The sequence below is a fragment of the Triturus cristatus genome, chromosome 7 (genome assembly GCF_964204655.1).
Source record: "Triturus cristatus chromosome 7, aTriCri1.1, whole genome shotgun sequence".
Lineage (NCBI taxonomy): Eukaryota > Metazoa > Chordata > Amphibia > Caudata > Salamandridae > Triturus > Triturus cristatus.
This window is the reverse complement of record NC_140590.1, coordinates 708269737-708297730: the sequence shown is the minus strand read 5'-3', so window position 1 is coordinate 708297730 and position 27994 is coordinate 708269737. Positions and strand designations below refer to the sequence as shown.

The 27994-nt window shown below is 47.0% G+C and overlaps 1 protein-coding gene across 2 annotated transcripts in view; it reads right to left on the bottom strand.

Annotated features, from left to right (window-relative positions):
- The window catches only part of NPLOC4 (NPL4 homolog, ubiquitin recognition factor), a 453775-nt gene that overhangs the window by 382018 nt on the left and 43763 nt on the right, over positions 1-27994 (bottom strand). For both annotated transcript variants that reach the window (XM_085617373.1, XM_085617374.1), the window contains exon 2: positions 27022-27102. In XM_085617373.1, coding sequence (XP_085473499.1) covers positions 27022-27102 — 81 coding nt within the window. The remainder of the gene's footprint in view (positions 1-27021; positions 27103-27994) is intronic.

The window sequence follows — 27994 nt, the reverse complement described above, 5'->3', positions numbered from 1 at the left end:
GAACAACGAGGAGTACTGCCCCAGGGCCTGGCGACAGTCCTCCTGCTGTTCAGGAGTTAGAGATGGGGAGAGAATCACTCCCTCCACCGACCCATCCTTTTCTTGAGACGCAAACAGATCAGGGAGAGGCTCGCTTTCCACGTCCTCTCCTCCGTCAGTCACCATCATCAAGATGACTTCGGGCCTCTCGTGGTGGGGTTTGAGGCGGTTGGCATGCAGCACCCGCAGGGGCTGACGAGGGGTCTTCAGGTCCACCAAGTAGGTAGCCTTACCCTTCTTCTCCAACACCTCAAAGGGTCCTGACCAGCGATCCTGGAGGGCACTAAGCTCTCCGGGTTCGATCACCCACACCTTCTGGCCAGGCTCCAACTCCACCGGGTGAGCGTTGTGGTCATACCACGCCTTCATCACAGCTTGGCTGGCTTCCAAGTTGTCAGAAGCTTGCTTCCACAACTTAGCCATTTGGCTCCGGAAGGCCAGCATGTAGCTCACCACATCCTGGGGGAGCTTTCTGGGAGTTCTTTCCCATCCGTCTCTCACCAGGTTGAGAGGTCCACGTACAGGGTGCCCATACAGAAGCTCGAAGGGGCTGAAGCCCACTCCCTTCTGTGGCACTTCCCTGTAAGAAAAAAGTAAACAGGGTAGGAGGACGTCCCATTTCCTCCGCAGGCTTTCAGGCAGACTTCTGATCATGCCTTTTAAGGTTTTATTAAACCTCTCCACCAGACCATTGGTCTGGGGGTGGTAAGGAGTTGTGAACCGGTAGGTCACTCCACACTCCTTCCACATTGCCCGCATATATGCTGACATGAAGTTGGTCCCCCTGTCGGACACAACTTCCTTGGGAAAACCCACTCGGGTAAAGATTCCCATCAGGGCCCTAGCCACAACAGGTGCTGTTATGGTCCTCAGAGGTATTGCCTCTGGGTACCGTGTGGCATGATCCACCAGAACCAGGATAAACCTGTGACCAGCTGTAGTCGGTGGATCTAACGGACCCACAATGTCGATGCCCACCCTTTCAAAGGGGGTGCTAACGACAGGAAGTGGTTCCAGGGGAGCTTTCAGCTTCACCCCTGTTTTCCCACTGGCTTGGCAAGACACACATGTCCGGCAGTAGGTATCGGACGACACTTTCATCTGAGGCCAATAAAAGTGTGGGACAAGACGGGCGAAGGTCTTGTCTTGCCCCAGGTGTCCTGCCAAGGGGATCTCGTGAGCCAACTCTAAAAGGAAGGCTCGATAACGTTGAGGGACTACCAAGGCTCGTGACGATCCATGTAGGGGTGCCTTGGGTTCACTGTAGAGGAGGCCATCCTCCCAGTAAACACTGTAGTTCCCTTCAACGTTCCCTGCTGCCTGGGCTTTGGCCTGACGCCTCAGCCCCTCAAGGGTAGGGCACTCCCTCTGGCCCTGGCAGAATTCCTCCCTGGACGGGCCTCCCTCCACGTGCCACTCGGCCGGGATGGGTAGGTCCTCCAGGTTGGTAACGTCCCCCTCCGCAGACTCCTGGTCCACCACCTCCGGTGGCCTATCCGTCCTACGGGGTGGAGACGCCGAGGCAGGCTCCTCCTGTCCTCGGTTCTTCCCTTGACTGGCAGCTGGCTGGGCCTTTGTTCCAGGCTCCAGCCGGAATGAACTCCCTCTTCGGGTAGTCACGGACCTTGTGCTAACACAGGCCCAGTCAGGTGTACCCAGCATCTCGGTATGAGTCCGGTATTCCACCTCCTTCCAAGCGTTGTGCTCCATGTCATTGCCCAGCAGACAATCGACTGGCACGGCAGGGCTTACGGCAACTCGAAGTGAACCTGCAACCCCCCCCCATTCAAAGGGAACCTCAGCCACGGGATAGTGGCCGGTTCTGCCGTCAGCCATCGCGGCTGGGTGGAGTACATCGGGAATGACTTGCTCTGGAGACACCAGTTGGCTACGTACCATAGTCATACTGGCTCCTGTGTCTCTCAGAGCCTCCCCTCTTTGGCCATTGATGGTGATCCACTGCCCATACTTTGCAGTATTTGCGGGCACCTGGATCTTAGGAACCATCTCCCGTTCTCCCAGGGACACTAAAGTGACACCCGCCCACTCCCTTCCCTTAGTTAAGGGCATCTCCTCCCCGAGCACTGCACTAGCTACTCCGGGGGGCTTTCCTCCAGTGGGAGGGGGTGAGCGTTTCTGACACTTCGGATCTCCTTTATAGTGTCCAACGCCACCGCACTCGTAGCAATGGACAACCCTTGGCTGCTGACTCTGGCCAGGATTAGGGTTTCTGGGTGGGTTAGCCTTAGAGGTGAATCCTGTTCCCTTCCCTTGGAAGTTATTTTGGGGGCCTTTGGAGAACTCCTTTTTCTTTTCCCCCCCCTCTTTCTTCTGGGGGGCGCCCTGTCCGGCCTTTTGAGTATCCCCTCCAGTCCCCCTTGTGGACACCCGGGTACTAGCCCAAATGTCCGCCTCCTCAGCAAGCTTCCGGGGGCTGGTCAGCTTGCTATCCACCAGGTGTTGCCGCAGTTCAGGGAAACATTTCTCGAGTAGGTGTTCCTTCAATACTAGGTCAAACAGCTCCTCGTAGTTCCTTACTTCACTGCCTTGAATCCAACCTTCCAGTGCCTTCTTTGCATAGTCCAGGAAGTCCACCCAATTCTGTGTGCCCAGTTTGTGACTACCCCTGAACTTCTGCCTGTACTTTTCCGGAGTTAGTCCAAACTTCCTGATGAGCGCCAGTTTCATGGTGGGGTAGTGGGTTTGCTCCTCCTCTTCGAGGGCCAATAAAGCATCCCTACCAGCTGGAGGCATGTATTTGTACAATCACCCTCCCCAATACTTCACTGGAACCCCATGGGCCCTCAATGAGACCTCATAGGCTGCGAGCCATTTGGCGATGTCATCACCTGCCCCATAGCTTGCTACAATGTCCTTTGGCAGGTAAGGTTTGGATTCCCTGGTGGACTCTTGGATTTGGCTGCCACCATTAGGAACAGTTGGTGCCCCAATTCTGAGGATCTGAAGCTCTATCTCCTTCAGTCTTATCTCATGAGCCATCCTCTCTTTCTCCGTCTCATGAGCCAACCTCTGTTCCTCCTTCTCCTTCTCCAGCTTTGCTAAATCCAATGTGAGCTGTCTTTTCTCTCTCCGATCTGCTAACTCCACGCTGGATAAGCCCCCACTAGAGGCACGGCTGCCCCCCCTAGAAAGTGTCCTGGGCCCTGCTGACAGGTTCCCCACCTCAGGTTGGTACATCTCAGCCCCCTCGGGGTCAGGCTCTCCATCCCTGTCTTCCTCCTCAGCCTTGCCTTCCCTGCGTGCCTCCCCCCAAGCCCTTAAGCTGGTTTGAAGTGCACCCTTCTTTGCTCCTGGGGGACAGTACACCCCCTCTCGCTGGCAAAACTCCCTGAGTTGGGCCACAGTGTATGTTTCTAAATCTTCAAGAACAAACTCCATCTTGCCCACCCAGGTTAGAGGACAGGTTTTGTGCAGTAACAATGCAGGGGGGTACCTTTAGTAATACCTCCTCCCACCACCAGAGTAAATTTGGAAAAAAACAAAAACCCACAATTTGGAAGGCCGCTGTGAGAAAACTCCCGGTGTAGGCCTATGGACTACCCACAGTTATTGTTGAGTATATGTAGGCACAGCTCTATCCCACCACTGAACACCAATTTATGTTGGAAACAGCCCACTCCCACTCCGCAGGGTGGTGGTGGACCTTCCCGACACAACGGGGTAGCTTGGCTCGAGTGGTCAGGAAACAGGCGCAGTGCTAAGCATACAATATACCCATACAATAACCATGCGTGCATCCGTTCCAAAAACGACTCTACACCGTAAAAATTATGAAAATATGTTTCTTTATCTTTCTTCTCTTAGTTGCTGATTGGGAAAATAAGTAACAATCACAGTATATACATTTTAAATAGAGCAGGTCAAATAAATATTTGCTGTTTGCTGAAATAAATAGGGGTGATCATAAATAACAGGGCATAATACAAGTGCAATATATACAGTCAATTAAATACTTTGAGGTAATAAATACTGTACTAATAAATACTGTCCCAATAAATACTGTACACCAACAAGTCCTGTGGACCTATAAATTCAGTGCAGCAATAAATAGATAAGAACTTAATAAATACAGTATCCCCAATAAATATTTAGAAGTATACAGTACACTTTGTGAATCAGATGGCACTTCAATTCTTAAGGGCTGATTTGGCCCAGGCACAGCTTGTAGGGTGTGGAAGGCTTGGGGGGGGGGGGTTCTACTCCCTGGCTGAGGCAAAGGCTGAGGCCTAAACTGAGGTAGATCAAAAAGGGGGGGAATTCCAATGCCCTGGCTTCCCTTCTCCACACAACCTCTCTAGGTTAGTCCCAGTTCACCCCAGGCACAGTCAGGTGGGTTTCAGCACCTCCCTAGCCCCTTAGAGTAGTCTCTCAGGTCTCCACAGGGCCTTAGGCGCCCTCTACTCCACTTACTGCCCTTTTCTGATGTTCCGACGCCGCTGGAGTCGTGTCGACGCCGTGAGGCGGTTCCGGTTCGGTCTCGGCGGCCTCGGCACAGTGTCAGTTCTTTGACGGCGCCGGTAGGCGGTTCCGGTCCGATGTCGGTGGCCTCGGTTCGACCTCTACCTTCGATTCGACGGCGTCGGGCAGTCTCCTCACGATGTCGACTTCGGGCGGCTCCGGTCCGATGGCGCTCTCGGCTCCGATGACGTCGGCCGGCCTGGCCTCGCTGTCGACTTCCGGCGACTCCGGGGTGCGATCCTCACCCCCGACCTCCGGTGTTCCTCCTCACAGGTTCCGGGCGACTCCGGAGTGCGATCCTCACTCCCGACCTCCGGTGCTCCTCTACCTCGGTCTCCGACGACTCCGGAGGGCAGACTTCACCCTTCCGATGACGCCGCTCGCTCGACCTCGGTTCACCTCCTTCTCGACCCTTGGTATTCCACTCGACCTCCGCCGGCGCCCTCTTATGACCTCAGGCGGCTCCGGGTACGACGTCTGCTACCTCAGTCAGCGCCGCTTCTCCACCTCGGGCTCCAGGTCTTCGGCTACTCGACGCCAGGCTCCAGGGAAACCAACTCTCAGGTCAGAATCTTGTTATCTTCTTGGTTCTAAGGCCTGTTCCTGCTGTCCAGGTCCTTAGGATGGTTTTCTTCTTTCTTCTTCCCACACAGGGCTATAGGCTGGGATCCATCAGCTGGGACAAGTATCAAGGGTGGGTTTATGGACCCCACTCCAGGCACAAGTTTCCACCCCTGCTGCTTCACTCCTTCCTCCTTCACTCTTGTGCTCCTCTCTCTTCACCAGTCAGGTGCCAACTGCCAGCTCCAACTGCCAACTGCTTCTCTTATCCTCCCAACATTCCAAACGGTTTCCAACTGTCACACAGTTCTGGAATCTCCTGGAAGGTTCTGGAAGGTGCTGGTAGGTTCCAGTGGATGCTGGTGATATCATAGGAGGCCACCATTTTGTGCTTCAGGCCCTCAGACAGAAGTTTCAGGGGTAGCTAAAATGGCTCCCTGAATCTGTAGCAACACTAAAAAGTCTGGTGGTTCCCAAAAAGGAAAAATTCAAACAGGGTTTGAGGCGCAAGTGGGACAAAATAAATAATGATGAGGAGGGACCACCCAAAGGGCTGACAGGTCTAACAGCCGCGATTCGGGATGAATTTCTGGACTACTACAGCAAGCTGTACTCCTCCGGGGCTGAGCCAGATGGCACGGCCCAGACGGCATATCTCGACGAGGTCGCACTGGTATATTTGGAGAAAGACATGCTAGAATTCATGGCTAATCCCATAACTCTAAGCGAAGTCGAGCATGCTATAGATACCCTGCGGGGCTCTTCCGCCGCGGGACTTGATGGTTTCACGAGGGACTTTTACAAAGAATTTAAGGACGTACTGGCACCTCAGCTGATTGAGGTTTACGCCGAGGCCTTAGAGAAGCAATGCCTCCCCCCCACATTGCGTGAGGCCGTTATCATATTGCTCCCTAAGCCGGGCAAAGATCATATCCAATGCTGCTCCTACCGGCCGCTGTCTTTATTAAATCTAGATTATAAAATCTTGGCCAAGGTTCTAGCCAATAGGCTGTCACAACTGATGGAGTACATTATTTCATTGATGCAGTCTGGCTTTGTCCCCCATCGTTCGACATCATTGAATCGCCGCACGCTCTTTGCGGTCATACATAGAATACAGCCCGACATTCCAGCAGCTGCAGTCTTATTGGACGCGGAAAAAGCGTTTGACTCTTTGGAATGGCCATTCCTCGTGGAGGTGATGAGACGTATGGGGATGCCTTTCAGTTTCATTGCCACGGTTTCCTTGCTATATAGCCAACCATCGGCTAGACTCCGCTTAAATGGCACCCTGTGCAGCCCGTTTCGACTATACAGGGGGACCAGACAGGGGTGTCCCATATCCCCTCTCCTATTCATTTTGGCCATGGACCCGCTGGTCAGACATCTCCAGGAACGACATCTACAGAGAGGGATTCAGTTTAACACTGGCCCGCTCCTCGTCTCCCTCTATGCGGATGATACTATTCTATATGTACGGGAACCACACATCAACCCGTCGCCCCTTATTCGCGAAATCATCCGCTTCGGTGGCTTTTCGGGTTTGGGTATCAACTGGCACAAATCGACCATATTCCCGCTTACGGCTGGCACGGTCAGGTGGGACTGCGAGTTTCTTCTTGAATGGTGTATCGATTCGGTGAAATACCTTGGCGTGCATATCCATTTGGATTCCGCACAAATCATTCGACTGAATTGCGGGCTGGCCATTACAAACCTGGAGGAGCAGGTGAACAGGTGGCTGCGCTTGCCCCTTTCCCTTGCGGGCCGGGTGGCCATTTTGAAAATGGTGGTCCTACCAAAAGTTTTATATTTTTTTAACAACATTCCGATCCCCCTTGCGGACCATTTTTTCCGTAGGTTACGCACACTCACGACACGTTTGGTATGGGGTGGCAGGAGACCACGCATACGTTGGTCCATGCGGACTCTGCCATACGATAGAGGCGGGTTCAATGTTCCGGACTTTCAGCTATACTACTTGGTGGCACAGTGCCGATATGCGTCGGCATGGTTTCACCCAGACGCCCGTATCCCGTATTTACGCCCGGAGGCGGATCTGGTGCTCCCCGACCGGCTGTGCGAGGTCCTCCCGTGTGGTTTCCCACGGGACAGGCACGACATACAGACGATGTCCACAACCTCTTGGGCGTGGCATAGATTGAAGAAACGCACGAGTACAGCGCACTTGTATTCTTCTGCGTTGCCATTGCCCAATGCTAGATGGCTTCCCATTACCGGGGAGAGGCTGGTGTAACGCACTCTGGCCATGCTGGATATCGCAAAGGTAGGAGATTTCTTTCCGGGGGGGTCACATATTTTCGTTAGACGAAGACGTCAGGTTCACTGATTGTGATTTTATGACACGGTTCCTACTGAGCCGATTGAAGTTGGCGCTGCGTGCGGTGCTTCCCACATACCCGGTCGAGCCCGAATCCTTTCCCCCGCCTGATTTGGTGCTGGGATCCCCCGACGGTGCGCGCCTCATTTCCAAAATGTATAAGGTCAGCGCTAAGGTATTGCAAGTTGACGATTCCAAGGTGAGGGAGGCTTGGGAAGTTGACACTGGTCACACTATAACAGACGAGCAATGGCAAAAATGCTGTGAGGTTACTAAGGACGTTTCACTGAATAGTCGCCATAAGTTGCTGCATTACAAGTTTCTTCGGCGGGCATACTTTACACCAGCCATGGCACATAGGATAGACACCAACAGGCCGCATAATTGTGTGAGGTGCGCGACTCCACACGCAGATTTTTTCCATTTGGCGTGGTCCTGTTCCCATCTGCAGCCCTATTGGGCGGCGATACATGATACCTTGGGGAAGATAATAGATCTTTCACTGGCTCCACTCCCCGAAATCGCACTGTTGGGATATACAGTCCAGATCCCCCCGAAGGTCAGGAAATTTGCTGCATTGGGACTCCTCCTAGCGAAAAGGGAAGTCGCCATCCACTGGGGCAGGAAAACAGTTCCTAAATTACAAGATTGGCTGAAGAGTTTAGTATACTGCAATACAAATTCGGAGGCATATTCCAGCTTGATGCCACTGGCGTCACGGCCCAAAGACATATGGGGTCCCTTGAGAGCCTATCTGGAGAAGATTAAGCAGGCCCCCAACACTCAGCCAGATAATGGAATAGTACCTGAGGGAGTGGGTTGAGGGAACACTTTCAGAGCCTCTTGTGGTTCAACTTCGATTGTAGACATTTACAAATAGGGGGAGCAAGGCGAAGGATTGGGGCGGCTTGGGGGGGCACTGCCGGCATGATAGCCCAGTGGCGGGGTGTGGGGAGAGTGGGCAGACCGGGGGGTTGGCTGGTGTGCCAGATGCGACCAATGTTCTGACTGTTTAGATCACTATTCCTTTCATTACATTATCACTGTCAGGAAAAACTTGAATGCTTATTCGTACTTTATTGCAATGCACTGCAACTTTTGGGGGATGGCTATTGTGCTAGATGTGAGCAATGTTCTGGCTGTTTAGATCACAATTTCTCTCATGGATAACCACTGTCAGGAACTACTTGAATGCTTATTCGTACTTCATTGCAATGCTATGTAACTCTCATGCACTATTTGAAAAATAAAGTGTTTATAAAAAAAAAACCTACGCAGATGCTGATAATGAAAGATTTATAAAATAAAGATTTTTGGTTTTTAAAGGGTGGATAGATCAATGATTTGGAGAGGTGAAAGGATTAGTCTGATTACCTCTGAAATTACTAATTGCCTCAATTATTTTCTGTACAAATTATAATTCATCTCAATTGTAGGGAAGTTGGACCTTCTTTTATGGTTACCCCAACTTTTTGCCTGGTGCTAAGCGGTTATTTACTAGTCTGACTGGGATCCTGCTAATCAGGACCCCAGTCTATCTGCTTTCTCCCTTAAATTGTTGTGGTTAGTACTTAGGTACATCCTAGATTGGATACTGGGGTTCTTTTATCAGTCCCTAGAATATGGTACTAAGGTACCCAGGGCATAGGCACCCCAGAGGTCCCTCATGGGCTGAAGCATGTATTACGTCACCCATGGGAGACCATTCAAAAGGCCACTACAGGCCTGCTATTGCAGCCTGTGTAAGCTAGTGCTAGCAGCACTTACTAAAGATATGTTTCCTACATCTAGGGTCACTGTACTTAAAACCTATAAGCCACCCCTATAGCAGGCCCTATCAACCCCGAAAGCAGGGTGCTTGGTTCTAAGTGTGAGGGTATATCCCTGCATGATCAGGACAACCCTACAGCCTATGGAGTCCATTCTCCCGGGTTGCAAGTGAAGCAGTCATATACCATAAGGAGGGGCATCACGTAATTACGCGATGACCATCTCGAAATTGGTTGAAACGAATCCTCAATCTGCATGAGGGGCACATTTGGTGTCCCCATGCATAGTCCAGTTCAAACCAGCTTTGGGGGCCGTTGGCTCCCGCTTTGGCACGAAACGTGACAAAGAACATGGGTTTTAAGCTCCCCACTGTCCAGACCCTCCACTGGGAGGGTCCCCTGAATCATCCCAACCTTTTCCTTAGGGTACTTAAGGGCTTACCAGAGGGTGGGTCCCTAGATTCTTAATGGGACAAGATTCAATTCAGACACCACTTCTACTATCTGGGCACGCTGGACTTCGTTTGGGCTCGAATTCGTCCCCATTCAGTCTGCTGTATGGTCTGTGCCTGTGCACTGTACAGGAACCTTCCAAGGCCTGTGGGCATCCAAGACACCTGAAGGAATCTTCCCTCGAAAGGCACCACAACTAAGCGGACCGGTCTGCTGATCCTGAGCTCCTACGGACTCCAAAAGGTGCTGCAAAACAGGTGGTGGTTCTCCACAGCGCTTGAGGCCTGCCCTGCCATCCCATCAAGTTTGAGGCAGGTATCCCTCGTGAGAGCCGCAGGAACCGAATCCCTGTGCACCACGTTCAACTTGCAGTTGAAAAGGCTTGTTGTCTTCCTTCCATCAATTCATGCTTTTAAAAGTTAAAAAGAATTGTTACAATGTCAATCTTATGATTATATTCTTAAAGTCATGAAAGCTAAGTTAGAGCCAATTCTTTTATACGGCTCACCCATTACCAGAGGGAAAGATGTAAAGCTTCTAGATTTATTGGTGGTCAAGGCTTTTAAATCAACTTTTGGGATTCAGAGATCAGTAAGGCAAGCAGGTATAAGACTAGAGTTTGGTCTCCAAAGGCAGAGCTTGGTGTCAGCCGGAGCTTTTTTTAAATGTATGTTCTCTATGTTTTCTGCTGCCTCTGCCTCACTAGGGAACTATTGCTGAATTGATATAAATAAGTCTGCCCATACTGTTAAATGGATGTCTCATATTTCAACATGCCTAAGTGATATTGGTCTGCAAGTAGCACTTCAGGAATTGACAATGCCCAATTATAAATTGATTTATAAAAAAACAAATTACATTTGTATCCCTTAAGTTGGATAATATCGCGTTAGCAGGAAAAAGTATGCATGGATGCGACTAATTCATATCAGTCATTACGTATAAAGCCCTATTTGATGGCATACTTCTCTGCTAAAATAAAAAATTGCTTTTTAAATCCTTTGCTTTCCTCACCCAACTCCTTGCCAGCCAACTCAGCAAGCTTCGGGTCTATTTTAAATAGAATACTCTTCCTTCTTTCTAAGCATAATGCTGCATGAGCATTACCAAGTAAACAAATCGCCCTTTGTAACCATTGACGCATCTCATTTAAATCAACACCAGTATTACTACGATGTGCTTCCTCGCACATGTCAAAAACTTTCGTCAGCGGGCCCAAGACGTCTAAAAGCCTGTCCTGGCACCCTTTTAGACCCTTGTCGAGACCTCTCCTTGGGTCCCTTCCACCTTTATTTATGAATGCCATCATTTTCTGATCCAGCTCCGGTGTATAAGCCACCTTACTGTTTAGACTTGGCCTTGGGCACTCTGAACGCATCCTTGTTCTCACCTCCTTAGGTATCTCCCGCCTAATCCAATACCTAATATACTTTGCTACGTGTTCTGCTGGTGTCCACTGAGGTGACAATGGATGCTGTATCAGCAGTGGATCAAACATATCCTCCCCTTGAGGATCCAAAATTTCTCCCATTTCCATCTTTATTTCCTTTTCCTCAAATTTCCTTTTCTTATGTGGCACCTCCTCCACTTCTGAATCATCCAGGCTAGAATTGCATGTCAGTTCCACATCACCTGAAGATGAACTAGAATCACATGACACCGCACTGTGTTTCCTCTTCTGAGCCTTTTTTGCGCTTACTTTGGCCTTTATAGCCTTTTCCTTTCGAACCTTACGTTCGTCATCCTTTAATTTCCTACTTTTTTCCACATTTTTCCTTTTTTCCTTCCTTTTTCCACTTACACCTGATTTTCCTACCACATCCTCGACATCCTCAGTTGTCCAATAACTCTCTTCCTCTCCACTCTTTTGTCTACAATCCTTTCTCCTTAAACCTTTCTCAAAAGTTTCCTCAATTTTTTTATCTATTGATGCTGACAAACCATCAAACATCTTTCCCATATAAATCCTCATTTTCTCCTCAACATTTCCTTCAGTTCCTTCCATCTTTTAATTTCTTTAATACAAAAAATGTCACCAATTTTAAATATATAAATATTATCCCTTCAAATCTATCCAAATTAAATATCTCCTTCAAAACTCTTCTTTTCTCTCTAATTTTACAAACTCCTCCTCACCTATAACTCGCTACCTCTCTCACCTCAACTCGACCCTTGTTCAATAAAAAAACGATCTCCCTGACTGAAACTGACAAACCTTCGATTCCCTAAAGATGGCCGATCTTTTCCCATTCACCTCTACTGGTCTTTCCCAATCACACAAAATGGCCGCCGTACGTCACGTTCGTACGGCGGCTTCAATACTCAATCCCTTTGACCTCTCTTGCCAAACGCGCAACCTGACATGCGCTCGAGCCCCTTACTCTGCATGCGTTGTCTCGCGCACAGTCAGGCTCACCTTGGTTCCTCTCGCGCGCACCCTCATCTCTCGCGCTCCTACCGGACTCCCAAATCCAACGGTAATCTTTCTAATAAATCATGAACTACTTACTCAACGCATATTCGTCCACCTCCTGATCTCAAAATGATCCTCTCCTTTCATATCTCACACACGATTATTTATTCAACATAGTTACATTTTTTATTTTTTTTAAACCCTTCAAGGTTCACCCTTTAACATAAAACCTAATAATTATTCTTGATTTCATCCAAATTACCAATTAAACCAACTAATCTTTCTCAATCAGCTCAACACAAATGTACTTATCTTTTTGTTCGAGCAGCAACAAAAGAGGAAGATGGCTGCCTGTTCAGAGACTATATGCATGTTCGGGGATCTAGAGTGTTTATTGTATTCTAATTCCTTGTGATGTTGCTGCTGTTCGAGTAGTAATAAAGGATGTTGTGCATAATATTGGCCTCCGGGCCTTGCTATAAAATCCAAGCTTGTGGTTCTTTACTCTGAACATCTTACATAAAGGTGGCTATAGCATTCCCTTTGTGTTTACAAAAAGAATAATTCATAAAGCATATTACTTTACTCATCCTGTATTGCTAACAGACTGAGTCTGTTAGCAATACAGGATGAGTAAAGAACATTCTACATGACCCTCTATCTTGTTAGCGACATGTACTGACATGTGTTTATTGTTCAGGTGGTTCAAATTGTTTAAGGTTTTTATCTATTGTTTGTGAGAGTTACAAATGACTTGGGTCTTGAAAAAGGTGGCTATATAAAGGAACCATAGAAACGCGTCAACGCTTTACAAAAGGAACACAATCTGTGAGGAAACTGGGACCATTGAATGCTCATTTTTGTACGGTATCAGGTCTCAGCCTCGTAATGAAACAATCACGGATGTTACCATTCAATGACAGTCTCCTGTCTTTTTTTATATGTACTCTCCCAGGTTTTTATGTGAATCTGTTTTAATGAAACTTGTATGTAATTACTGTGTTTTTTTATGAGATTTTGATTTTGTAGAGATACTGTATATTGATGCATCGTTAAGCTTATGCTTTTTTTTTTTAAAACAAGTAGAGAAATAAATTGACATTTTTTATAAAATTACTGTTTTCTGACTCATTAGGAAAGGATTTGAAGTGTGGAATTATACTGCTCCCTCCATGTATGCGGATTGGTTGAATGTATGCGAGTGTGTCGTATAATAGGATATATAGTGAATACTACTATAATAGTAATCTTTCCAAAGGAAACACGTTTTGTTGACATGACAGTTTAGTACCCTATTCCTTTGGTATAAGGGGTCTCTCTCTCTCTCTTACAACCATCATATTTATATGCAATGGGTCTACTTATTGTTAAATAAGACGCCAGTGTTTTAATACAGAGTAACTTTATTGGGAGGATGCTCTGAACAAGAAGAAATATATTCATACTAATACGCTTGTAGCACTCATGTTTTGATTTAATAAATGTGTAGGTTTAATCCCAATGTGACAACGCATTTCAGCCTCCATTTAATTTCAAGGCCTCATAAGGACATTAGCAAAATGACCTGCAATTCAAAATAATATTTGCGCTGTAGATTACACATATTTGCATGCATACTATTCTGCCTTACCGACACTATATTTGTTATTGGCAAAGTCCGTAATCATCGATCATCTGTTAACACTTCATCACGTGCCTCACATATATTTTTAATGTAATCTGATACCAGCAGGTTGTGTTGAGTTATGTACATACTTCTCAACTATATTACACGTATCATGAAGATCATTTACGTGACGAGAAGGTCATGGGGAAAACCCCTGGGGAAAGTTAGATGAGCCACATTAGTATATGCATAACTGTGGAATAAAATATGGCTTTATTAAACAGTTGATGCTACTGTCAATATAAATGTCAAAGATAGCAAGATGTCAAAAAATGTGACAGTACAACAAAGAAGATTAATTCTATTATTTATAATAAAACATTAAGAGCATCAATAGTGAACTCAAAATGTTTTAAGTTATTATGTGGATAAAAGAACTTAACACTATATCATAATTAACAATCCAAAAACCAGCTACCACTCCTATCGCTTGTTGGCTGTATATTTGCCTTTGACCAAGTGCTCCACTGCCTTTTTGCCTAGGTTGGTGTTGTAGAAATACATACATATATACTGCTGGACCATCAAAAAAGCTGCAATTGCGACAGGTATTACTTACTCCTGGATACTGCCATTCTCCCAAGTATTATTCATCAAGAAGGAGCGATGTAGTAATAAAAAGACAGCATGCACACATTATGCTGTTTCCTGACTTCACAATGCAGGCGCAGAGAAATAAGAGTTTCTTTCAATCAGTGAAACTGCGACTGAGTGAATTGGATATGCGCTACTCCCTGCTGTTCCCGGCTAGACTTCGGGAAGTGGCGAAAGGTGCCACCCACTTCTTTGACTCTCTGTCAGACACCTGGGACTTGTTGAAAGGACTGAGACTGTTGACCGGACGCACATAACCGGAGAATCAAACTAGAATGTGCTAGGGAAGAGGTAACCGTAGACAACCAATGAACAAAGGGGAGGGTCGACAGGTCACACCAAAAGTTGTCCCCAACCTGGAGCAAATAACAATAGAACGACATGTAGCCGCGACCGGATGCACAGCTCCGACCAAGACACAGAATCTGCCAAATCAATGAATGAAGAGGACTATGCCTGCTTGTTGTACGGGGAGGGGGATGGGGAAGGGGGGGGGGGGGGGGAAAGGAGGGAGAGGTGGGGAGCGCTCGCCAACTCTGCCAGCAGTGGTGTCACAAACCTCTGATGATATAATATAAGCAATCAACAGACAGAGACTGGTCGGGCAAGGCCCCGTGGACAGGAATGATTGTGGTGGAGAGATCCCACTCTGGTCAAGCCAGGCACTCATATCGGACAGGCAAGGATCAGTTTATGTGACTTGGACAGAGTCACTGGTGGCTGCGGGGTGGGACCAAAGCAGCACACTAGGTCAAGAGGCATCACTCCTCTCCAAATGGAATGCGCAGAGCTCTTTGCACGTGACACTGCAGGGGCACTTAGGAGCGGACATCACCACAATCACGACCCCCAACAGGCACGGATACATTCAATACTTACCATGGTTTCATGTTATAATTTGGTAGGGCCCGCTCTAATGATGTTGCACACGTTGTAGTGCTGACACCCCCCCCCCCCCATTTTATTTTCATAAACACTTACTTTCACTAGACACAGAGCTAGGCAGCATATCTCTTATGAATGATATGCGTGCACAGGAATCCACACCATGGCACACGTTTATATTACCACCTGGAACGTAAGGAGTATACACACGCCAGCGTGACGCTACTCCATATACTCATACTTGCAACTTGGAGCCATAAACATAGCACTCCTACAGGAAACTCATCTAACACAAGAAGAAGCGATCCGCCTCCGCAGGCGATCGAGAAGTCAAGTGTTTAGCACCAACTTCTCCTTTCAAGCAAGGTTGGCACGGATATGGGTGAAGACGGGGACTCCTTTTGAAATGGAGGAGGTGACAGTAGATGAAGGAGGCAGAATCTTCCTCGCCAAGGGCCGACTGAATGGGCTACCCATCTTGTTAGAATCCATTTATGCCCCCAACACTGAGCAGACAACAATCCTCCATCAACTCACGGGCGTCATAGCCCCCTGGCTGGAGACTTTAATTCGGTGCTTGACGTCACCTTGGACCGCTCATTCCTCCTCCTGGCAAGCACTACTGCCCTATTGAATGCTCAGGCATTGAATACCTGGCTCACCCACTGGTCCCTGGTAGATGTATGGCGTGCTCATATCCCTGATATGCGAATATACTCCTTTTGTTCCCACACACACTGCCTACATGTCAGCCTGGACCGCATAGCAAATTCTCCTTTGCTGTTGCCCCTCACCGGACAGATAGACTACCTAGGGCACACACACTCCGATCACAACCCTCAGCATATGCGGCTTAGTTGGAATGCAGGCCCACCGACTGTCCCCATCTGGCGCCTTCAGCCAGCGGCACTGGAACATCCAGCATTCCGTCTCTCCTTGGGAGCTGCCACGGTGGAATACTTGGACACTAATGTGGGCTCCATTAGTAACACGCTAATGGAAGGCGTTTAGGGGACACAGCATGGGACTTGCATGGAACATACGCAAGCAGCTAACTGTAGACATAGGTAGGGTAGAGCGAGAGTTATTACAACGTGAAACAAGGGTCGCGTCGGCATGAGTATCACACATCGATTGGACGTGGCGTGGAGCGAACATGTGGAACTATTACAAAGGTTGAGATGCCTAAATTATGCAGCACAGTCAGCACGCACACACGCAGTGTCAGATAGACCAGGGCGGCTGCTGACATGGCTGCTCCACCAGGGAAACCCCCCTCCCCGACATCCCACACATGCAATACACACAGCTGTAGAGCACACGGTATACAGGCAACATTAGATACATGCGGAGATAACGAGACACTGTGCCGCGCTCTATGAATCTATTGTCCAATATGACCAGGCGCGCATGGACACCTTTCTTGATTCGGTGTGCCTACCCGCCATAACACCAGAGCAGAGCGCAGCACTTGTCACAATGATTGCCCCAGACGACATCCGAGAAGCCATCGCGACGCTGGCGATGGGTAAAACTCCCAGCCCCGATGGGCTACCTGCGGAGTATTACGAAGCCTATGCTGTCTCTCTGACCCCACGCCTACATGCCCTGTACATCGCTGCTCTGAAGGGATCTGCTCTCCCCATGTCGCTGAGTGAGGCTAGTTTGGTCTCACTCTCCACACCTGATAAAGATCCAGCAGAGCTTGGTTCATATCGTTCCTTTGCCCTATTAAATACAGATGATATGATACTGGCGATATTACTGGCTGACCGGATGGCGCCTTTGGTCCCGTCCCTGGTTCACACTCATCCAAATGGGTTTGTGCCGGCACGCAGTACCTCATTGAACTTGCAAAGCTTCTTCAGGGTAGCCAAATCCTCAGTGAACCAATGGCTCTACTCTGGTTGACTAATACCAGATATAGAGAAGGCCTTTGACACCCTAGAGTGGGGATACCCGTTTGCTGTACTACCGCGTTACGGTCTAGGGAACGCCTTTATCCACATGATTATGCGGTTATATAATGAGCCAATGGTGAGCGTGTACACCGGGCCTAACATCTCAGCATCAATCAAGGTGAAGGGGGAACCCGACAGGGAAGCCCATTATCCCAGTTACTGTTATTGCTGGCTACTGAGCCATTAACGGCGGCCATTCGGGCACGAGGAACGGACTAGAGCATTCCGTTGGGAGATGATATGCACACAATTTCGCTGTATGCAGATGACCTCCATAAATACGTCAAGGACGTTCGGTCGATTCCACCATTACTGTCACATACCCTGAGAAACTTTGCTGCTATGTCAGGACTGAAAGTAAACATGCTAAAATCGTGTTTATATCAGTTTGATAAAGCATGTCCCAATCCGGGGTACATGCTTAACAAGGTTTGCATAGAATGGCAAACAGACACTTTTCGGTACCTGGAGATCAGAGTTTTCCATGAGCAAGCGGACCTATTTGACGGCAACCTGGGTAAAGCACTGACATCTATTTTCTCCCAAATGTCATTCTGGAGCATGCTTCCTCTGACCAGAGGCCACACACCCATCACGCCACTGAGCTACGCCACTGGGGAGAGGTGGGGATCTACGATATAGGAGACCTTCATCATGAGGGTGCCCTACTACACTGGTCGAGGAGGACAGACTCCAGCCGGGTCTGTTCCTCTTACATCGCACACTCATAGCAACACTGAGCAAACACTGGGGTGATATGACCCAGGAACCCCCAATGCACTTAAAGATTCAATACCTACATGTTATGGGGCAAGGAAACACCTCACAAGAGGGTTAGCTGCGCCCCTTAGAAATCACACTGCGGCTGCATTGTCACCCTTGAGGCAAAGCTGGGAGGAGGATCTTCGCCGTCCATTCGAATCGCAACAAGGAGGCGCATACGCACCTAATGAGACAGGGTTTGGGGAGGGCCGCTCTAATTCGAGTTAAAAAACATAATTGTCCTATTTATGTTTAAGTTGTCCCAAACATTATTATCCGCTTTCCGAGTTGAAAGGCTAACCCACAGCTCACACACGAGTACAGTACTGACGTAACACCCCCAATGGTGGACTCCCAACTGGCATTATAGATGGGGGCCAAATGAACTACAGGCAGCAAGATACAATGACAAGTACTTAATGTGTACAATGTGATTATTATGCACAAACTAAATTTCTGCAAAAGTTAAATCTATATGCTGTAAAAGTTAATGTAGCCTAAGCAAATGATGACGATGTGTAAATGTCTACTTTATTCATTAAAACAGATTTTAGACAAAAAAAATGGAGGAGCGATGTTGTATTCTACAATCTAGTAAATGACTCCAAATTAGTGCCAGGTGCTATTGTACTATGGACCTTTGTCAGTCTAAAGTCAGGGAGTGGTGAGGGGGCTCATCGACATATAGATTCATCCTAGTGATAGGACAGTGTCTCTGTGAAGGGTGGACATAACCCTGAGCAACTGCATTTTAAAGGCAAGACGTGCTTCTCCGACGTCACATGTGCACTGTGGTTTTGACTAATCAATGTTAAAACAGCTTTTTTGCCCCGGTACATGAGCTTGCCCCTCTTATCATAATCCCAAGCCCTGTCTGGCAAATGTGCACATTCAACCACAAACAGAACACTAGGACAATGGGGGGAGGAAGCAATGACTGAAAGGTGGGGAGTGGTTGTAACATGGAGATCTCGACCATGACAGATAATTTAAAGCCATTTTAGCCTTCTTGCCTTTTATTCACAAAGGTAGGGCTACAAAGTAAGCTCAACAGCTCGAATGCACTACAACACTCAAGAGAATAACCTTCAGCATTGAACACTGGACTCAAGGCATTGCAGAGAGATAATCTATTGCCCAGGATAAATCTCTCCCTTCCACCCTCTATTTCACTCAAGTGAATATAATTGGATGTATGTATTTTCTGAACAGAGAAAAGTGGATGTAAAAAGGTTCAGCAATAGCAGATTAAGAAGTACCAGGAGAATAGCCTAATTTCTCAAGAAGCATCAATAATGCAGACTGTAATCGGAGAGTGAAGGTGCACATCTCCTCTCAATCAGTGATGTCACCAGATGTAACCTCAGCCCAGCCGCCTGCTAGTAAACAATGAAACTCTGTGGTCTGCAGTGTATAGATTTCAAAATGAGAAATCCATGGGGAGCAATCAAAGGCTCCACAATTTACTGGATGACGTTTACACAATGACCCTCCGCACAGAGGCAGGACGCACAAGAATTAGCTATGCATGCTTACGCAAACTATGCGTCCCATCAACCAAATCAAGAGATTTGACTGTCTAATACTTTCAACAAGGATTTTTATGCGTTTATATTTTTGTGCACCGTTAAACATATTTTCACATCTTATTACACATATATACACTGATATAGTACTAATGGTTTTGAAACAAATTCTTTATGGTGCGTAGAAGTGTGTTTCTCTGCTATTTGTTAAATAACCTCAATTTACGTATAACACCATCTTGACCATCATGTCTTTCCTCTGAACCCATGTCTCGCCTTACAAATTCTGCACCACGCAGTCAAGCTGAGATGTACTTGTTTATTTCAACGGTCATTGTTTATGCTGCTCTTGATAAACTTTCCCAGGCTCACTCACCAACTAAACCTTTAACCTCAAGATCCTTCCCCTAGTTCACTGTGCCCTATTCGTACATGTAACACTCTATTGTTTATGTATCTAGTTTGTTCTAGCATCTCCGGACAACGTTAGCATAGAGGGTGCAGTATAATTATTCTGATTTACAGATGAAGTGATACATTTGTGCACTCCACAGCGATGCTGCAGTTTGTTAATTTCATATGCGAAAATAATAAATAAAATCAATCAATTTTTGGGGTGAGGCAAAAGACTTTCCGATTCTAAAAAGGATACTGTCCGTTATCCTCCCGATTTTGCTGCCCACTTGGGACTTAAATTCTGATTTTGCATTTCTTTGTATTACTCTTTTTTTACTACAGAGTGCCTTCATGGCATAGACTCTGTACAGTTTACTTTTGAATTTTTTAATAAAACCTTTTAACTTACTATTGATCTAAAACTTAGTTACCAAGTGGGCCCCTTCACTTAATTGATTATTTTGCTAATGTTTGATGAATTGGGGTATGCCTTAACCCCGGACATACACAGTCTCATGAAACAGAGGTTTAACACAGTCTCTGATCTAGCAAATTTGGGCATTTTGGTTGAGGTATATAATTTTGGGGCATCTAAAATTTCAGGGTATACGGTGCCCACAAATTTATAAAGTTTTTTTTTTATCTTCAGGAAAAGGCGAAGCAGATGCATGAAGGCCTAGAATCTTATATCTATTTATAGCAATTTAAGACAAATCCCACCTAAATAATTGTCTAGGCACACAATAACAAATTCTTAGCAAGTTAGCTTTAAACTAGGAGAATGCTTAACTGTGTGGTCCAGCACACGTGCAAAACACAGATTTGTACCAAATATAAAGCTTCTTTGTTGTTGGGACAGTTGCATATAAAATTAGAGGAAAAGACTCTACAGAAGAAAACAAGCATTGGCATAGCCAATAGGTCTCGCCTTTGGGACCTTATAAGTCTTTAGCCATGCAACAGTTGATGTTGTTGCACCAAGGATATTGTGCTGGATAACTAAACACTTATAAGGTTCCAAAGGCGAGACCTATTGGCTATGCCAATGCTTGTTTTCAAAATGTGGACGTTTTGTTCTCGCAGCAATAGTGGAAACGACTTTCATCCAAGGGTGAGGTTGGATTAAGAACATAATCTGCAAAATAGTTTAATGGCGAAAACTAGTGTAGTGTAATTAGTGTGTTGGAAAATACCAGAAGCAAAAATGGTTCCCAGTGGTGCGCGCGTGCCACAGCGAGCGATCTGTTTTCAATTATCGCGCCCGTGTCTGGGAACGATAATTGAAAACAGATGTGGACTGTGCGGGTAACCGCAAGCAATAGGCCGTGGGCGGAGCAAAGGCGGGACATGCACCCACCTTTGCCCATCTGCGTGCTGTCTTTCCTAGAAAGACGCACACAAAGCCTATTAGCATGGGAGAAAAACAAAAGCACACGCACAAGTGTGTGGTGAGCTTTCTAAAGCCCATCACTAAAAGTCGAGCAAGCAGCGCATGTGCGCTGCTCTAGGCTCAACCAAAAAACTGCCGGTGCTCAGCACCGGTAAGACCTGGCCCACTTAAAGCCCTGGGGACAAGCATGGATGTCATTTAGGGGACCCCTGCAATGTGACCCCTGGCACTGACTTTGCTACTCCTAGCATCAGAAGAGGCAAAGTCAGTGCCAGGCCAAGAAGGAGCTCGTCCTTATGGAAGTCGGTGGGGGCTTCACTCTCCTTTTGGGTAATTGTTTATTATAGTAATAGTGAATAACATGAGATTATTCACTTTTAGTTTAATAAAAAAAAATGGACTACAAACAGCTGGAATATGACTTTCCCTGGCAGCTGAGGTAAGCAAAACAATGCTTTTATATGTATGTTGTGTGCGTGCTTGCACTTGTGAGCGTTCATGTAAGAGAAAGTCTGTATGTGTGAATGTGTGGATATGTGTAGGCAGAGTGTGTATGTGTGAACATGTATGGGTAAGCATGTGTATGTGTGAGTGAAACTGAAGGGCAGGTGATGTCCCTTCAGGTACCTGTGGCATTTTGGTGAATTGACGACCATGGGGGACAAGTGTCAATCCTTGACATAAGTAATGGTCGATCGACTCGGAATACAGTAGGCCTAGGAGGGCTAGCTTCACAAGGATGGACAGAAGAGACGGCAGGGGTCAGCTGCTCACATGTAGTCTTAGGGCGTGAAGGACGTGAAAGGGGTTGTGCGTCCTGCTGTTAACCGACTGGCCCTTCTTTGGATGGGTTGAGCGGGCTTGTGTTTCCCGCTCCTGTGAATGTGGCTGGTGATGGACAGTTTGCTGGGTGAATGGAAATAAATAGTTGTTCCTCATAGCTAGGGTGGGGTGTGGCCAGTGCTTAATTTGTAAAAATATAAGTGTCGGGCCATGACCAGGAGGTCGCTGCAGCTTGCACCACCCATTGTCCCCGTCATCGCTGCCAAAGACGGTACCAAAACATCTTCGAACCATCTCTCTCGCCTGCAAGTGCGACAGTTCAGATTACTCCAAGTCCCCAAAGCTAAAATATTGGCTGGGGAGGCAGGTATTTGTGATTTTGAATGCATACTGTATTCATAAACTGTCATTTTGCTTATCTCTCAGCACCGTAAACCAATTAAGCACTGGAAACCAATTAAGTGCAACTGCTGTGCCAAGCACCGGAAACCACAGGCTCAAAATAAGCACTGGGAGTGGCACACGTGCTGCTATGTTCGCTTTGAAATGGAAATGAAAAGCTGAGGTCCGAGTGATTACAGCGATCTGCTTGTTCTTTGTCCATCTGTGTTTTCAGTGGGTTTCTGGATTCCGGGAGTTGTTTGTTTCTGTAGAGTAGACAGGTACTTTAGAGTGAATGCAGCACCCATTATGTTAAAGTTCACAGCTGTGTTTGGGTGGGGCTTGCTGTGCGGAGAGTACTACAGTTAATGTCCAGCCATTAGCAGCCGACATAGCTGACCCTAAACCAGGCTTTAATGCCTTATTAATGCTCAACGCCTGGGTAGATGTTCTGCTCACACCCAGACGCCTTGAGCCCCCTCCACCGAGCCCAGCCCAGCCCATGGAATTGCCCCCCTCCCCCAAGTCTGCCAGTTTAGGAGGTACGGGGCAGCAACTGAATCAGTCTCCCTCTTGAAATAGCACTCTTGTTGCTTTTTAAAAAAAAATGTTTTATTTAATATGAATCCAAACTATTCTAGACAGGTGCATTTGACACAAATGTAACTTTTCCCGCAGCGTTTGTCTGGAAGTCCCCCCTCCTTCCTACACACGCATCGCCAGCCAGTAGTAGCGCTAAGGGCTGAACCACTGTCGGGACTGGGCCCACCCAGGCCGGCGGATGGAAGCATCGAGGGCTGCTGCAGGGAGACCGGACGGGTCCGGAAAATAAGGGAGCGGGTATGAACGCGAGGAGGAGGTAAAGAGAGGTGAAAAGATGAGTAAAGGAGGGTCTGGAGAGGGCGAAGCGCAGTGTACGAGGTTCACTCTATGATGCACGCGTTTCCACTAACGTGTAACCCTCGAAAGCATTGGAAACAGGAGGGGGGTACAGCTACCCAACGGAAGTACACACTGTATCAACACCGGAAGAATGAGGTGCTGAGCCGACCCTGCTGGGATTCGGCTAGTTATCGGCTTCAGACGCGACCCAGAAACGAGAAGTAGGCGACAGTGGCTGAAGGGAAATGATTGAGACTGAGGGGTGGGGGTGATGAGAGATGGGGGGCAGAGGAGGCTGTGGGAGTATGTAAGTGAAGGGCTGAAAGGGAGGACCCAGAAGGGAAAGAAAGAAGTGCCGAATGAAGGAGAATGAAGAAAGGGGAGGAGGGTGGGGGAGTAGGTGACGGAGTGCCAGGGGTTGACAGAAAAATGGGCAGACGGGTGGCTGAGGAGACGTGGGGAGCATGTAGGGCGGTGACTAAGGAGGTGTGCAGGAGAGGGTATAATGGGGAAAAGCCTGGAATGAAAGGAATGAGGGGAAGCAGGGCGCGGTAAGGCATGGGCAAAGTGGACAATTGCCCAGGGCCCACCTTCCAAAGTGCCCCCCCTCTCTATCGACTCTTTCTGTTTGCAAACGACTGTTCTGTCTGCCACCCGCTACACCCGTTTCTGCTTATCGGGGTCAGTTTAAGGAGTTGGGGGCCCAGGGAAAGTGCATTTCCCCCCTATAAAGATGTTGTATTGGTTTTTAATTTATTGGCAAAACCAAGGGTACGCCTCATCATTCTAATATAGACAAGAGATATTTCAACTGGTTTTAAGTGACCTCCATTCCCGACAGTTTGGTTGCATTGTACAGGCCGGAATTAGCAGAAAATGGGTAATAAACGTCCCCTTCTCGGGACTACTCGACGGGATGTATGTTTACCACATCATAAGAGACTTCCATTTATTTTGCGTGATAATATATTTCTTGGCTGTTTTTTAACGGTGTATGTGGTGATAATTAACGCAACGCATCACCCCTGTCAAATTTTCAGGTCCGTGCGGAATGTGTTAATCCAGCCCAAGTGTTTTCTTTGTATTCTGGGAAGTGTGGTCTTGTTTAAATCCATTATGAAACAAGACTACAAGTCCCAGAATTCAAATACAGAAACGTAGACTGGCACAGCACATCACGCAAGAGCAGGGAAATGCTGCAGTTCTAGTGCATCCATTTTGATAACATGTATGTTACTAAATTCTGTATTTCATTTCATACATGGGTGTTCACAATATAGCATTAGTTCACCCCCACTCAACAAGTTATATGAGTGCCAGAATTGTTTGGGGCTTGGGTGCTATAATTGGGTCTCCTGACTGGAAAAACTTACCATGAAAATTTCCCGCAAAAAAAATAAATAATAATGTGCGCCATTGTTAACTTCTTTTTAGATCTCGGCTCTAGATGGTGCGCATGCGCTGTCTCGAACCGACGCTGAACATCCTATGATTCTGGGCAAATCACTTAAACTCCGCGTGCCTAACAAAAATCAATGTGTCCTCATGTAACGCAACTGGTGCTATGTAAAACTCAGTTAAAAAAAAAAAAAAATCTGTTCTATGTTGAGATGTTCCTGCTACAATAAAAATTGTATCCGTAAAGTGCGCAGCTGCAACTTAAGGCCAGATCTGCGCGAGATCAAATATTTAGAACAACTCCTAAATGTGGTCAGCATTATTGTCGCTTGAAGACGGGGCTTTGATTTCAGGGTGTGGTTGCATGTATCTTTATTATTGCTTGCCGAGTCCCTCTCCTCGAACACCATTTTGCTGCAAATAAAGTTGCTAATGCGCTTGTGGTGGGGCTGATGCAGTCTGCTTCACGAGGACTGTAGAATCTCCAATTATGATCGTATTTTGCACACCCACAGGCATGGTGCAAATGGAAACTGCAAAGAAGTTACCAGTTGACTTTTTTTTCATGTTCCGCGCTCGATTATCTCAAGAGATGAAGGGTGGTTCATACAGCGCAGAGAAAAAATAGAGGAGCACGAGGGGTGGGACTGTGGTAGTCAGGGAAGGTTATAGGGGCGCTGAGCAGAGCTGGCTGTGCATGCCTTCCCCGGAAACAGCTGAGCAGAGTGAGCATTCGGCATTTGTGATTCTGCGAAAGGTTGCCTGGGAAATCCGGTTGAGGGATCGACCCGGAGTATGCCCTTTTAACCGGCAATATGGAGATCGGGACTCAGATCAGCCGCAAGATTCGGGTAGGTGAAAGTCTTTCTTCGATTTGAGAGAGCAAAGGAGACTGTCGTTAGGAGATAAAGTTACAACGGTTGAATGTCGTAAAGGTAGCTTGGTAGATGAGCCAGAAAGAAGGAGCAACAAGACCTGCGGCCGCGAGACGCACTCTGTGGTGGGGGAGGGGTGTTGAAACGTGAGCAAGACAGAGGCGGAGCGAGGCGTGCGCGCTTGGGAGAGCGAGAGGAAAGCCAGATTGCGCCTCTGCTCGTAACTGTGCGCATAACCGCACGCTCTATGCCACACAGAAAGCTGTGGTCGGCTTTTTAAAGCCCACTTACTAAATGTCTCGCAGTGCAGCGCATGCGCTGGCTCAGGCGAGACCTAAAAAGGGTCTTGCTTTGGCGCTAGTTTATGCTTACACAGGTTGACAATCTGCTTACTAAGGTTCAGCTATGAGCACAACGTAAAGCATTTCCGTTGCTATGCCATCTTATTTATAAGGGTGAGGTTTTGCAGTCTCTAAACTTCGTAAAATAGCTAAAATCTTTGTTTGGGAGCAATATTCCCATATAGTGGTCCTGGAAGGGGTAATGCAATATTGGTTGTCCACCCCAAGCATGCCCCAGACTCCCATAGAGTTGTATTTCATGTAACACCTGGGCTTAATACATCTATGTGTAGCAATGATTGTGTCATTACTTGACATAGGCCACTACACTGTCTAACCTCCATTGCTTCTATATATGTGTGTGTTTTGGGGGGGAATGTAGGAGGTCGAATGTAAAAGGTTCATGTTTAAAAAAACCTTCACATCTAAAAAATAAACGTCAATCAATGCACTGATACAATCTAATGTAAAACGCTTTCATATGTTAACTCGTTGAGTGCTCATGATGAGCTCAGCTCGTCATGAGTCACAGTGGAGCTGTGCTCATGACGAGCTGAGCTCGTCATAACAGCCTGTGCGGGAGAATTAATCAGTGTCGGGGTCGTGACGAGCTCATCTCGTCATGAGCACAGCTCCACTGTGAGTCATGACGAGCTGAGTTCGTCACGAGCACAGCGGCGCCGTGCCCCCTCCCTCACCGCGGGGGAATTACCCCCACAGGGAAGGGGTTAAAATACAATTTGTAAAACATCTTGAAGAGACTTTATCATATTTTTACATTACATTTTAGCATGATTTAAATGCCACATATGCTGATGGCTCAGCTTGTGCTATGACTGTTAGAGCCATGCCAGACACTTGGCTCAGCTCTTTCGATTAATTTGCTTGCTTGCCCAACGCTATGCGCAGGATACAAGGGAAAGCTTTTCTAAGGGCACTAGATATTCATGATAATTGAGAAAAAATATCTTTTTTAAAGCATCTGCTCCACACTTTTACTTCCAGCTAAGAAATGGCTGATCTCTACTCTGAGAGGCAGGAAATTAAATCTAACGCAAGTGTTAGGCAAGTCCATGGAACTGAGTGCAAGAAAATGTTCAACAACTTTTGAAACATGTTAATATACCTTCTTAAGAAAAGTGGCTGCTGTTTCCCGTTTCGTCGTGGTGATGCGTCTCACCCCATCCGGAGACTGGATACGGACTGTCTATGAAGAGATCAAAGAAGAAATAGTTATAAATGGCTTGGTAAAAGGCCAGCAGTCCTGATAAGTGGCAGTTTTCCCGCCTCTCCAACAGGTTATTTAGACTGCAATCAATGGTAAACTATTTGGTTCCAGGCACCTATCGAAGATTAACACATATGGGCTTATCTTCACAAGGACTTGGACTCTTCTTTAATGGTGGTCTACTGCTCATCTTGAGTATGCTAAATTGGTCAGCATACAACAATTACTGCAGTCCCTCAACTAGGATTTCAAAGAAGATGATAAAGGGGGACTAGTTACATTCAACTAACTGTGAAAACTATTATCCTAACTCCACACTTCCATTTTCCACCCCTTACTTAGTTGGAGGTGGGAGAAAGGCTTGAAATAGTGGGTGGCCTGAAATTAAACACATTCTTTGCTAGTTTTTACATACTGAATCCTCAGGTTCTTCTAGAACGTACCTCTTACATGAAATACATTGTAATACTTTGCAGACACCTGATGGCAGAGGCTTTGGTTGAACCTAAAAGCTCACTTCCGCTTATAAGAAAACAGGCACCTCCATCATGAAGACTAGAACTTTCGCACCCTTGCCCTTCATTCCAGTTAACATACATTTTGAAACATTTATCCCCCATACACCGAGCCCAGACATACAGTGGCTACTGGTGGACAGACACTTACTGGGTAGGTTAGAATCAGTAGACAAAGGCTCTCAGACACACCTGCGTAGTTGAAAACCCTGGCCCTGTGTCCATGTGTCAGCCTGCACCACGTGTTATCGTTATGAAAGCCCTGGCATGATTTCTAGTGCAGAAGACCCACAGCTCAAGTCTGCTGACAAGTGATTACAACGATTACAGCGTATTGCTCACAAACAAATTACATT